This window comes from Dermacentor andersoni, chromosome 2 (genome assembly GCF_023375885.2).
Source record: "Dermacentor andersoni chromosome 2, qqDerAnde1_hic_scaffold, whole genome shotgun sequence".
NCBI lineage: Eukaryota > Metazoa > Arthropoda > Arachnida > Ixodida > Ixodidae > Dermacentor > Dermacentor andersoni.
The window spans coordinates 769,190-783,816 of NC_092815.1; the positions used below are offsets into that span (position 1 = coordinate 769,190).

At 43.9% G+C, this 14,627-nt stretch overlaps 1 protein-coding gene and 1 long non-coding RNA gene across 2 annotated transcripts; one reads left to right on the top strand and one right to left on the bottom strand.

Moving 5' to 3' along the window:
• Positions 1–944: 944 nt before the first annotated feature.
• On the bottom strand, positions 945–3,882 carry LOC129387888 (uncharacterized). Its single transcript, XR_008615038.2, has 2 exons — positions 2,747–3,882; positions 945–1,111 (listed from the first exon to the last, which is right to left on the bottom strand). It is a non-coding gene; the product is annotated as an uncharacterized lncRNA (long non-coding RNA).
• A 390-nt stretch (positions 3,883–4,272) lies between these two features.
• On the top strand, positions 4,273–14,380 carry LOC126543067 (ATP synthase subunit C lysine N-methyltransferase). The gene has a single exon (XM_055077608.2). The coding sequence runs from the start codon at positions 4,377–4,379 to the stop codon at positions 5,007–5,009; it is 633 nt and encodes a 210-aa protein (XP_054933583.1). The 5' UTR covers positions 4,273–4,376; the 3' UTR covers positions 5,010–14,380.
• The last annotated feature ends 247 nt before the right edge of the window (positions 14,381–14,627 follow it).

Here is a 14,627-nt window from a genome sequence, read left to right on the forward strand (position 1 = left end):
TTTCACTGCATCTATACATTTTACCAGTGCATGAGTAGGGTTCAAGGCTGTTCTTTAAAATGCTCATGAGCACTTATCATGATCAGTTCCCCATATAAGTGGTTTTGCTGAAGAGAATACAGGAATATGAGCAAAATTGACATGGAACCAACATATAGATAACGTCTGCATAACTGCCTATCAAAAGTTATATTTTCTTAGAAAAAAAAACTGGAACGTGCATCGCGTAATGTAAAACTTATTGCATACACCGCCTTCATTAAGATGATACTAGAATACTCAGCGTTGTTTGGAGTCCCCATCAAGTGACACTTAAGAGGAAGTTGGAAAGAGTCTGGCGGCGCGTTTTATTTGTTCGACATACCGAAGGAAGGAATCGGTCACGCTTATGTTACAGCGTTGCAACTTCGATCTTCTTAAGGTACGTAGGAAAAAATATAGGCTGAAGGTGCTTTATCAAATAATGCAGGATCAACTTAAGATTGATAAGCTCAAATATCTACATGCTCCAGGCAAAAGATACCCGCGAACTAACCACGACTACGTCATAAAGCCGGACCATACCAACAGTGATACATATCGGTACTCATTTTTCCTGGATGCGATAGAAATGTGGAACCAATTGCCAAACGCTATTGTTAGCCTAAAAGATGTCACCGACTTTGAAAATGCTGCTGCGGCATATTTATGGGAGTTTTCGATTTAGTTTTGAAGTGCCAAGTGATATGTGCGACTTGATATTCATTGTACGTATTTTGATAAATGTCAGAAGTGTGCTGAACAGCATTCAAGTGAACATCTTATTAACTGTGAATTGACAAGTGTTAAGCAACTTTACGTACATTGACATTGTCCATATTTGATTTATGTAATTGTATTGTCCTCTCTGTTATGACCCTCTATGAGAGTTGACAGTATTAATAAATAAATAAATAGACGAGGAATGTGGGTAAGACCACTTTATTTTCAGCACACATGTTTTTTTAATGAACTGCTGTTATACTGCTAAAATCTGCACATTTAATAAAAGTACACTGCTCTGCTTCATCACTCCATGCTAAGTGCAAGTATCCTGTACCAGGAAGTCAAACCAAGACGTGGGATGTTCAGTCTGTGAAAATAAAAACAAGTTTGAAACATTAACGTGCAAAAACTAAAGCACACTCAAGAAAATAAACACAGCACAGGAACATATCCAATGAATCAGAATTACCTTTGAGAGCAAACATATAGTTTCTATGGCACAGTGAAGAAACCTTATTCCTCCGGCTTTTTTTGTGCGCGAGAAAATATGAAAGTGCATGCGTTCTCCCCATATTGTGTATCTGTCACCTTTTCACACACAACAAAGATGTTGTCTCAATGTGCCCAATTGTCTTTGCATATCCATTTCTCTGCTCTCATACCATGATACCTACAGTTAAAGGCTGTAGCAATGCTTAGCTTGAATGAACCAACACAAGCTACATGCACTGTGCTGTTGAACATGGCATTGTAAGTTAGATTCATGCACAGCACATTCATGTGCCATAAACATTTGATTGTGATTGTAGGCAAGATAAATAAAAAGAAGGTATGTAAATAAGAATATTCCCTAATAAGCTGTGCAGAAGTGCTCTCCCGTTTGGACAGAAGCCGAGCACAGCTGCAGTGAACACGAAGCCAACTTATACAGTATTTAAAATCTAGGTTCTAAATGTGCTACAGATTTTTCTGAATTCATGGTCGAAAATCTAGGTGTTAAAGGTGACAAACATTTAAACAGGTCTCTATTCGGACTGGTAATGCTATGTGTCCCCTAGTTTGATAAAATATGCCATATCACTGGTCTCCCAAGCTACGGCTGCTGTCCAGTTGCAAGTGCAAATCACTCAATTATGTCTAGGGCACGTTTGAGCAAAAGGCAGCCAAGATTACTGTGCCATTGAGATCTATTTCCTGACATCTGATTTCTTCTCAGAAAGCTACCTGTCAAAAAAAACCTTCACAACAACATAACCCAAACCTTTCTTGAGTAAAGCCATCACACTGGTCCTTGAACACTAATTACACAGTGGCTCTCTGTGATGTAATGTTATGTACGTCAGCACCTAACGAAGTAAAGGAAAATTTAATAATGGCAGCGTGACAGGTACACAAAAAAGTAAAGGGATAAAACATCACACAGGCTGCCATCAGTGTTCATATCTCCATTTCAATGTGGATGTTTTTAGCAGTGAATACATGTTCTCATTAAAGTGAGTCATATTATTACAAAAGCGAAGGGCAAGGGTCTTTACATTCTAAACTGACAAATGTGCTTTATTACGATTCACCGCAATACAGGAGGTGTTTTGCAGTGAACCATCACATAAGGTTTTGGCTAACTACGGCGGGCGTGTCCGGCAGCGGGGCCTCTTGTGTATTGCGGTAAAGCGTATTATTGTGACAAGAGCTAACCTGGCACGTATGGCTTTAGCCAACAAAAGTTCTCAAGACATTATGCATCCTGCCACGAAAATCTGCTTTGATGAGAGTAGAACATTAGGTTAGTCGCTGACAGAAACCATACATTCCAGATTCACGTAAATCTTTCCCAATATCGGCATGCTTCACCGCAACACACAAATATGTTGCGGTGATAACGGTGGTCGAACAGGCTGGTGCAAATGTTTCGACAGGGGAGCGTGCCTTCATCAGGGCAACTGCTTTCCTTGGCAGTTTTCATATACGTGAGTCCCCCCAACTCCCAACAGGGGAGATTTACCTGGACCTTTGCCAAGAGACGTACCGACAAGCGTTTGGTAGTGGCTGGTAGAGATGCAGGAGTCTAAAAAGCGTTGCGAAATTCGGTTCCGTAAGGTTAGCTTCACCGCAATACAAATATGTTAAGCGGTTAGACATACAAAATATGTTGCGGTGAATCATAGCAAGGGTACCTGGCCTTTGATGCAAAGCAACTTCCCAAGAGGCACGGTAATCCCGTGGCTAGTTATGCAGTTCCCCGCATGCGAGTGAGTTCCCTGCGTTCGGCGGTTTCCCAGTGACATAAAAAATTACATTGATTGACTGTGTTGTAAATGGGCGACGGCCCTATATGCTGATGCAAAAGCGTCGTTTCGCATTCGAAAACTGCGCTCGGCTAAAGAGAACAACCTTGACTCGCAAAGCAGTTGAACAGGAAACTACGAAATTACGTAGCTATTATGGAAGAAATCAACAGCTCAGAAAAAAATGGCCGTGTAAACATTAACTGGCTTACGAGGTCGACAAACCAACGGTTCAAAGCATCACAGCCACGTCCGAAATAGCGCTGAAGGCCGGCCAGTACACTTAGGCGCCTCAGCGCGCGTAATGTAACAGGAGACGGCAGGTGCACGCGTACATCATTAAGGAACACATATTATTTATGTCGGTGAAAGCGGTCACTCTTCAGTTCTGACATGCTTCAGCGCGTAACACTAGTATACTGCGGCGAAGCTGACTTCAGGACGCCGACTTCTCCAACTCATCTAGCGAGGCAGGTCCGTTTATCACGCTTGGCAACGTTTGACATTTTCTGCCTTAATTTCGTTTGTTCTTTTTAATTTTCTTATCACAGTGACCCTGTATCACGCAGTAGCAGAGCTAGTTCCGCGTCTTAACTGCGTTAGGAAAGGCAAGCGTGTATGCAGCAGGCACGGCAGCATTGGCTCTTGTTTGGAAACTTCAAGAGACGCTCTTCCGCGCAGCGATGTCATTTGTATTATTACAAGAATGCAGGTGATGATTAAATGAGCCGCAGCAAAGGTGTAAAAAAGCAGTAGTAATGCTGTTCTAAGATCCTCTCGCTCGAGCGAGATGGTCTTAAAAGAAACCCCGATGTAACGCGATCTGACGGAACAGCTCGTCATGCCAGTGTTTTCTTACGTCCTCGTTCTTTCGCGCATCCTCCCCTGAACCAGACTACTGAATGGTTCTGTGCACGCACTGACGATCCTGACGGAGGCAATACCACTCACATGAGCAGCTCCATATAAGATGCCACGGCCCATTCCACATGCCGGCTGCAATTTGACGCGGCCAGGAGGCAAAAAAGGCGCACAAGGTACCTAATGGTAACACATCAAACTGCTCACAGCCCCAATCCTTTATTACACGCATATAGCGTGGAAAGATGAATTACTCACGCTCTAAGTGGGCACGGAATACGGACCGTTTCGCAGCGCAGCCGGCTCCGTAAGGCGGCCGCCATGGAAATGAGCGGATGTGACATCATGGGTTATACCGGACGTGACGTCATAGGTGAACGTAGACATTTCGGGCACCTTTCGTCTGCTGTGCCCCGGGCACAGCAGACACGGCCATCTTTAGGCCATAATTGTACGAAACTCTGTGCTTTATTATATGCCGCAGTCATGGCCGCAGCAATGGACCCTGTGCCACCCGTTCCACAGACGCAGCGTGATATCCAGCTGCTTGGCAAAGTGGCAATCGCAGTGACTGGCTGCAGCGCCGTGGGCATCCTCGCAGTCGCCGCGCCATTTTTATATCCTGCATTTCGCAAAATCTGCCTGCCGTACGTGCCGGCTACCGACGCTCAAGTGCGCAACGTATCGTTCCTGCTGCAGCGCAGGCGGCGTACCTCCGCCCTGATCGACCTGGGGAGCGGCGACGGCAGGATCGTCCTCGAGGCCGCCAAGCTGGGCTTCGCACCTTGCGTCGGTGTGGAGTTGAACCCCTGGCTTGTTGCGTACTCGAGGGTGCGAGCGCTCGGAACAACGAGCGCGCGCTTTGTGCGAGCCGACCTGTGGGACTTCACCCTGACGCCGTTCGACAACGTCGTCATTTTCGGTGTTGAACAGATGATGGCCCCGCTGGAGCGAAAACTTGTGCACCAACTCAGGCCTGGAAGCTGGGTGCTGGCATGCAGATTTCCTTTGCCAACTCTCAAGCCAGACGATGCTTACGGCACTGGTGTCGACACGGTGTGGCTTTACCGCATGGGAACTGATCGCTCCACTTTGCAGGACATTGGAATGTGTCATTGAATGTGTTCACCTTAAGTGTAACAAAACCTGATCAGCGCGTCACCCACGGGCGCGGCTGCCGGATTGAGCAGGATTTGCTCCAGTCTTTATGGCGCCCTTCAAAGTTATTGTTTCTGTATATGCTCCCAAACATATGCTGAAACACTTTATAAAGTCGGCATGCAGCGCTCATGTCCAATCGATGGGTTTTGAACAGTAGCATGCCAAGCTGAGCTCATGTGATTTCTCTAGTAATTTTAATACATGTTTGCTTCTGTTTAGAGCTGCATTGAAAAATTTGTCATGTATTCGAGAAGTGTGTTTAAAGAATTGCTGCCATCTTCTAAGTACTACGTGATATGACGTTGCCACTGTGTCTGCTGTGGCCTTTGAAACACCCACGCTATGGTGGCTTGAGGAGCAGCTGTGCCGCCCAGGCGATGCCCGACTGAGTGTAGTTCACCATGACGCAAAAATGGTGCTCCTGTCAGTAGAATGGTGCTCCTGCACGCATCGTCGTCCATACGCAGGGAAGAGTACGATGTCGACAATACGTGTGTATGAGGATATCGCTGCCTCTGATTTCAGCTTTAATCTGCGCATCAAATACCGTTATGAGAAGTGCATGCAGAGCTGTATGGGAAATTTTGCTATTGTTTGAGAACATGAAGTGCTGAATTATTTTTCTAGGTTCTCTGCAACATGCTCTGCAAGAATCTCTCACTGCAGTTTAAGTGGTTTTGAACAAGTGGGAGTTATTTTAATGTTTTAAGCTGTGAATGAAAGCTAGCTTTTTTGTGCAGATGATGCATCAAAGTATTGTCTGAATCAAATAAATTATGACGTTCAGCGACCAGAAGCAATTAACACAAGGGCTATGAGAGACGCCACCAGTGGGGGACTCCACATTACTTTTTGACCACTTGAGGATCTTGATCGCTGGCCTAAACCTAAGCACACAAGCGTTTTTCATTCCGAACCAATCAATGCAGCCGTCATGGCAGGTAAACAAGCCCAAGGCCTTATCAGCAACGCAACAATAACTTCCGATCCATGAATCCTGGTGAGTAAGAATTCCGTTTGGAGCTAGGACGTCGCACTTTGTGCAGAATTTACAGCTCACGTGTAATGAAGTCTTGTTGTCATTTGCCTGTCCGAAAGCTTAGTGAAATATTTTTACAACCATTTACGCCATAGCTGGCAACATTTTGTTTATTTCAGCAATAATCGAACTTGCCTGTCCTGCAGAGTTGTGGGGTGCGGCCAATTCCTCAAATGTAAATTCACACGTTTCCAATTGAACTTTATTGAGGGTGTTGTTAGAAACTAATCTCGTGCAGAAAAAATGCAGCAGCTATAGAACATCCCACTAGCAGATCCAGTGGCCAAGCATGAGGCAACACACACGCGATGACAAGCTCCGCAAGCGCTGGCACAGAAGTCTTGACATTGCAATTTGTGCAGGGTTCATTTGCAGCTTGTTCCTGTATTTCTCCAAGTGTGATTACAGTCCCAAATAATCTTTGCTCTTCTTTTCTAGGGCATCAAATTATTGCATCTTAGATAAACTTACATGGGTGAAATCCCATTGAAAAACTGTTCCTAAAAGTGTCCTTCACCTACAAGCAGTTGGTGCTGAGAATACTGCTTTAGGCTCCCCTGACTTGAAGTTCAGAGCGAAGAAATAAGTGTGCATGCTGATCTTCTTTGAGGCAGAAATGCTGCCACTATTTCGCGCGAACTCCTCTTATTCAGTCTCAGAGATGAGTTTCCGCTAACCATGCTGCTAATCTTTTCGGGTAGAGGACTCAACATCCTTTAGCTACTTTCACACACTCAATAATAGAGACCCGTATCTCCTCATTTCCTCAAACTGATGGCTACGGAGGAGTTTTTCACTCTGCGAGCTTTATTTATTGTGCGCCATCTGCCACAAGTACCAGATGACATGTGTCACTGAGCACAGTTGTGCTGGGTGCAGCGCCTGTTTTGCATCATGATGTGAAGAAGTGGTGAACTGCGCTCCAGGAACTGCGCTCCAGACAGGTCTGTCGGCACACCTACTGATCTAGCCATCATGCCCACACTTCGGAAGATCATGTCTTATGATTACGTCTCTCAGTTCCGCCCTGAAAGCTTCCCTCTGTGATATAGTTCAGGTCGCTACACAGATATATCCTCAGAAAGCAAAGCTGCCGAGGTCATTCCGAACATTACCTGAACCGATCCTTGCCTACTTGGATTACCTTGACAGATTCTGAAGGCAGTACAATGTCTCACAACATCAACGTAGTCCCAGGTACAGCGAGGAAAGAACTAGGGAAATCACAAAGGCAGTGCAGTCTGAACATAGCTTCTTGAAGTGCTAGCTGCCACGAAGGAAGATTTGGAGAAACAAGCACGCTCTCGCTTTTATAAGCAACTTGTTACTATGTGCCGTCAGGGTAGTGGTAAAGTTGGCTATTTGCACATTCCAGTCCTGTGTTTGTGGCCTAAAGGAAACTGCCGTGCACATGTTCTCGTCATGCAGTGTGACACACGCACCAGTCTTCTCTAATAGCTCGTTGACATGGTATGTACGCGTGAGAGTGTGGCATAACATATCATCCACAGCTTCGGTTGGCAACCGAGACAAGCAACGGTCACATGGCCTGTCACTATCACGGAACGAGACAGATATTAGCTGGCGTCCGGAGGCTTCCTGTTGGGGCACGACACTGCATCAAGGATGGAGCACTTACTGCTCAAGCTATTTCAGGTCACCCTTTTCCTGCATGCACCAGCTGCCATGTTCAGCGCTGGTACGCCTATTCATCTCCCGCCACTGAACACATCCGAAGCACTGACAAATCCACCACCTTTAGAACACATCCACAGCTTCGATTGGCAACTTAGACAAGCAACGGTCACATGGCCTGTCACTATCACTGAACGAGGCAGATATAAGCTGGCATCCGGAGGCTTCCTGTTGGGGCACGATACTGCATCAAGGATGGAGCACTTACCGCTCATGTTATTTCAGGTTAGTTGCCTTGAAAATTCTACCTGCCTTGCAAGCAGCAACTGCTACCTGTTTTTGGTGTCGTGCCCCAAAGAGTGGTTGCATATCATATACCATTGTGCTTACAGAACAGTGTTGTATTAGCGATTTGTTATTATGTCTGGCGATCTTGAAAAAAATCCAGGCCCTGAGCATGATGACATTTTGGCGACGGTCTTAGCAACAGTTCAGCAGACTATATCAGGACAAGATGAAATTAAGGATGACCTGCTCACAATAAAGAACTGGCAGGCATCTGTAGTTATAGAGTTGAGGCAGCTGTCTGCAAGAATCCGTGCAATTGAAGTTGACACTGCGGAGATTAAAAACTCCCATAGCGCTTCGGAATTCAGCTCATCTTTTTCGACTTGTAATTTACGGGACAAACTAAGGATACTACACTCCCACTGTGAAGACGCCGAAAACCGAATGCGAAGATCAAATTTGCTTTTCTTCGGTATTTCTGACGATGCTTCAGAGTCACGGTCTTCCGCTGAGGAAAAGGTTATAGCACTCTGCACGAATCATCTTCGTATCAATCTGCAATCTTCACAAATTGAACGTGCCCAATGCCTCGGCCAGTATGATGAAGAAAAACGTAGGCCTCTCAAAGCTAAATTTACTTCCTTTAAAGACGCAACGTGTTTTCGAACAGGACTATAAATTCAAGGAAAGTGGTTTTGCCGTGCGTGAAGATTTTTCACTTCAGACACGCATTGCAAGAAAAAATCTTGACTATGCTAAATCTAAAAAGATGCCATTCAAGCTTAACGTTGATAAGTTGAGGATTGATAAACAGGTATACATGTATGATTCTGCTTCAAACACTGTGATACAGTCTTCCAGATAGCTCAACTGCGCCCCGGCAACACGTCCACAGGATATTAGTACACAAGCTTCAAATGCTTGCAGGTGACCATCGGAGCTTAAAGTATCATTCACTAATATTCGTAGCATTCTCCCCAAGCGCACTGAGCTGTGCTCTCACTTAGAAAGCAATGGTACTGACATCTTATTATTAACAGAAACTTGGCTTAATTCAGACGTTGCTGATCATGAAGTTATATTTGACACTGAAGATTACATTATTTACCGGAATGATCGGACCAATAGAAGGGGCGGTGGCGTCCTAGTCGTCATTACAAAACTAATCGAACATTTTCGCGTTAATGTTTCCTCCCCACTGGAAATCTTATGGGTTTGTATTCCTTCACAGGTGCACAAGTGACTACTTGGGGTATATTACAAAGCGCCAGATCATACAAGCTCGTTCATTTCAGACTTGACCGATAACCTTAGTGCAATTAAACGGAAATTCCAAACAGCTCATATCTTCCTTTTGGGCGACTTCAACTATCCTGACATCGACTGAAAAAACCTAACGTCCCATTCTACCGACTCTAATGAATTCATAGAGCTTAGTCTAGATTTCTCATTTTTCCAGATAGTAAATCAACCTACCCGCGGTAATAACAACTTGGATTTCATCCTTACGACTGCTCCCAAGTTTGTCAGCCCAGTGTCTTTTAATGAAGGATTTAGTGACCATCTGCTTCTCGAATTCACTATTACTACGTCTTTTTATCAACATACCACAAGGCCCAAACAAATCTTAGATTATAAAAAAGGAGACTACGATGGGGGGGGGGGGGGGCATCAACCTCGGTTTAGAAAGCTTTTGCCGCACATATATTCCTACTTTTTCTGGCAGACCGGTCAATGAAAACTGGACTTTACTTAAAGAAAAATTAACAGAGCTTGTTCATTCTTACATACCGCGAATTTCCTTCCCGGTTAATATATCAAAGCCTTTGTTTCACAGGTCTTTGCGCACGCTAAAGAATAAAAAGAAACATTCATTTAGGAAAGCAAAACAATTAAGAACCCCACAATCATGGCTTACCCACAAAGCAACTGATCAAAAATACTGTCAAGCTGTACGCAAAGCTAAACACATGTTCTATTCATATGATCTTGAATCTCTTATCAAGAATAACACATCAAAATTCTGGAAGACCATATCACCGGAAAACAAGGATGCTCATGTCTCGCTACAAGACGACATCGGGGCGCCCATAATTAAACAAGAGTGCCCATTTGTTTTTAACACCTTAGATCTGTCTTTACTCGAGAAGATCATTCCAGTATCCCACAGCTAATCGATGTCCACTATCAGTACATGGAACCTATAAACGTGACTGCTACTGGAATTGCATCTTTAATTAATAACCTTAAGTTATCAGCTTGGTGTGGCATTGATGGCATAAATGCTAAAATCCTTAAGAACACCGTAAATCATTCCAGCGTTATCCTCTGTAACATATTCGAGCAATCATTGTCTAGCAGGGAAATACCTGATGATTGGAAAATCGCTAAAGTTATTCCCATTTTTAAAGCTGGTGATAGAAATCATGTCAGTAACTATCGCCCTATATCTCTAACCTGTATCGCAGGTAAACTTCTTGAACACATCGTCGCATCAGGCATCGCGCATTACCTTGAACGCAATAACTTCTTTTTCCCAAATTAGCATGGATTTAAGAAGGGATATTCGTGTGACACACAATAGAATTCACCAGCGAACGTTTTCTAACATGGATGAAGGTTTCCAGACTAACTGCATTTTTCTTGACTACTCCAAGGCATTTGATCGCATTCCAGACTCCCGCCTAATAGTTAAACTATCGTCGTTGCACTTACATTCTTCAACGATCTCATGGTTGCGTAATTTCCTGTCATTTCGTAAGCAGTTCACCATTGTTGACGGATATTCATCCGATTTAACTGATATCTCCTCCGGTGTTTCCCAGGGCAGCGTCTTGGGTCCATTACTGTTTTTAATCTACATCAATGACCTGCTGGCTAACATTACTTCAATCATAAGACTTTTCGCAGACGACTGCATAATATATTGGAAAATTAGCTCACCCTCTGAACACCTTGAACTTCAGAACGACTTAGATCAAATCACTAACTGGTGCACATCGTGGCAAATGACGCTGAATCCTGACAAATGCAGAACTGTGACTTTTACCGGCAAAAAGACTCCTTCAGCCTTCCCATACTCACTAAATTCTAACCCTTGTGCGCATGCGACTTCATACAAGTACCTTGGCGTATATCTCACTGTCAATCTTTGCTGGAAGACTCACATTAATAACATGACCACCAAAGCATCGCGTACTCTTGGCTATCTGAGACGTAATGTTCGAGATGCCCCATTAACCACTCGAAAACTAGCCTATCAGACTTTTGTTCGTCCTCAACTTCAATTTGCCTCGCCCATATGGTCACCGCATCAGGCTTATCTAATACAATCACTAGAATGAATTCAGAACCGTGCGGTACGTTTTATAACCAGGAAATATGACCGAGAGACTAGCGTTACTAATCTGAAGTTATCGCTATCACTCCCGACACTACAGCTGCAAAGGAAGGTCGCTTTGCTCTGTCTTTTCCACAAAATAATTCATAGTCAGCATCCTACTACCCTTGCCCTTACCGAACCACATCGTACATCCCGTCGTCTTTGTAATAGCCACAGCTTTAGGCGCATATTTGGCTGAACCACGGCTTTTAATTCGTCAGCGCTTCTGCATGCCATTAGCTACTAGAATGATCTTCCTGATCGCATCGTTGCCATTCATGACTCTGCAGTCTTCAAAGACCAAGTACTGCTCTGGTTTTCTTAGCTGTTTTATTCACTGCCTTGTACTTTGTTAGTCACCCTTTTAGCTGCCATTTCAATGTTCCTTCAGAGATTGCATGTACTGTGCAATATTTTTCTGGCCTTATATTTGTAGCCTTATACTTGTCATTACTTTTCTGCGTCCTGTGAAACTGTTGCCCATTGTATAATGATGCATGAGCTGCTTTTTTTTTTGTGTCCTTCATTTTCTGTACATGCCCCCCTCACACAATACTCCTGTTTGGAGCCTGTGAGTATTTTGAATAAATAAATAAATATTGTACGTAGTCACTACAAGTTGGCACCAGGCCTGCCATTTCGTAGTGATGCCTTTTTCAATGCTAATGCCTTTCCACGCTTTTCACACTTGTGAGTGGTCAGAGCGGTCAATGTGAAAAGCATGGAAAGGCATTAGCATCAAACAAGGCATCATTATAGAATAGCGGCCCAAATATTGCCCAAAATGAGGAGTAAATTATTTTTTAAGTTTGTTGAAGCACTTCCCAAAATAAAATGACACTTCTGCAGCTTATAAAAAAATGTCCTTGATATTGTAATAAAGCAAGCAGTAGACTTGTAATCAGGAAGTCTTATTAAAGACTTCCTGATTACATACCAGCATTTTTAGCAGCGTTTCTGGCAGTTACACTGGCTTTACGGAAAGTGAATCCCTCAATGTCGGAAGTTGTAGTAATCAGATCCTTCATCTTTTTCTTCAGCTTTCACTTCAAATAGTGGCTCATATTAAATGTGGCTCACATAAAAGCAGTAGGCTGTAATACGATCGCTTGTCGCTGCCATAGAGTTTCTCACTGTGACATCTAGAGGGAAATCTGGCGCCACCATCTATGGGAGTTTCTTAATACACTTCGACGTGACCCAGCGCGCGCGCGGTGGTTGCGCTACGTCATGCCAGGTCAGCTACGCCGCGTCAGGCGTCAATCCGTCCCCCTACCACGACCTACTGTAAATGGGCCAGTTGCGCACAGGGCAGCAGGTAACGCCAGAAGAAGGGACATCTGAAACGTGAGCACGGGTGAGCACCCCATGTCCGAAACGGTGTTGTGCCCTCTCAATATGTCGACACCATTTTGACTTGGTGGAACATTGTTTACGTCAAGACGCCAAGAAAAGGACAGCGGTTGCGAGATCAATTGCAAGGTCCAATAGTTTCATCGTCATGTCCTCAACTAGAATTCTCAGAGAGAATAGTTCAATGGCTTGATCACTGGAGAAGCCTCGAACATGACAATGGCTGCTTGACGCGTGAAACGCACATAGCTTTCAGCCACACTACCCATGCCTTGCACGAACTTGCCATATACTGTCTCAAAGAGCTTCATTTCGAGTATGTTCTTTTGGGCAAATTTCAAACTGATAGCTTAGAGGATCGCTTTGGAAAGTACCGGCAATTGTCTGGTGCCAATTACCACGTGTCTATAAGGCAGATATATGAATCTGAAAACAAATTGCGTTTGCAGAAGGTTATGGACCTGCCAGATTTGGACATTCTACTACCACCGAGCGCAAACACGTTGGAGACAAGTGTACATTCAGGAAACGGCCAGTTTCAAGTCACTGTGACCGAGCCTGACATTGAGAAAAAAACGTCAAGGCTACCGGCACTAACCTATGTTGCCGGCTATTGTGCCCATGCAGCTCTAAAAAAGCTGACATGCGCATCTTGCAGTGAAAGCCTTGTGATGCAAGACGTCGACCTAGATGACCCTGAGAATGCATTAATCACGAAGATGACAAGGGGTGGCCTGAAGTTTCCACGAGCAGTTGTAGTTAATGCTGTACTCTTTACTGAAATTATATTGGACAAGCTCAGGACACCAGAATATGCCGTACGATTTTTCAGCCTTCCTAGGCAGAAAGATACTCTTGTCGGCCTTGTGTTCGCTACCCTTCATGACTTTGAGGATGTCGATGTGTGTGATTTCGGTCATCCTGCACAGGAGGTAATGGGGCATGTTGTAAGTGCTGCAGCGAATACACTGCTGAACAACTTGTGCCGCACAGAAAACGACAAATTACGCAACGCCAAGAACGACCGAAAATTGCAGACCTTGAAGGCCTGAGATGTTTCTCATTATTTTTTATTCATGAAGCTCTATTTTGTTGAACATCTACGTATGTTTGTGTTGACAGAACCCTTGTAAAAAGAAACCTGTGGCGCAGCTAGGACTTATTTGCCTACATTATCAAAATTTAAACCCTGCATTTTGGCCAATTCAAATGTTATTTGAGTGCATTGTGCTACCTGTTTATGATTCGAACTCTCCATGCTACCGCAATCCATTAATTGCATGTTTTCCTTTAGGACTGAGAGTAGGCCTCTCGTTTTTTACTTACTTTTCACCATTATCTCAGTATTTTATGAAGACCAATAAGGCCTGCAAACAAGGCGGGTAGAAATAAAATAACCACAAGAAATGGTACAACAAAGACGAAAGCTTATTCTATTTGAGAATTAGTTGTGCGTGACCCTATAATAATAAAATTTTAACAATAAAATGAACCTCGATATTCGTGTGTCCAGCGAGGACTGTTTTACGCAATGCAAGAGTGAGAATGATAATTGTATATGGAAGATTTAAAATGTTTGTTTCTGAATGCAGTTCTTATCATTTGTGAATAAAGTATGTTCTGTGTCTTCAATATGCAGTTTTCCTCTTTCTTTCTTTCCGTCTAAGGTTAAAGTGACTAAGCTGCATGCAGTTTGCTTGTCTTAGTCCCGACCAAACATCACAAGCACAATAAGGCAGGTCGTGTTGCGATACACGCAAAAAAGAAATGTCGCTAGGCAACTAATCTAAGGAAGGTATGAAATAATGTTGCTTTCTATGGTGGTGTTGGCTGCGGTGAACCAGCGGCTTCCCCTTATTTTTTTGCGTCAGCTATACGT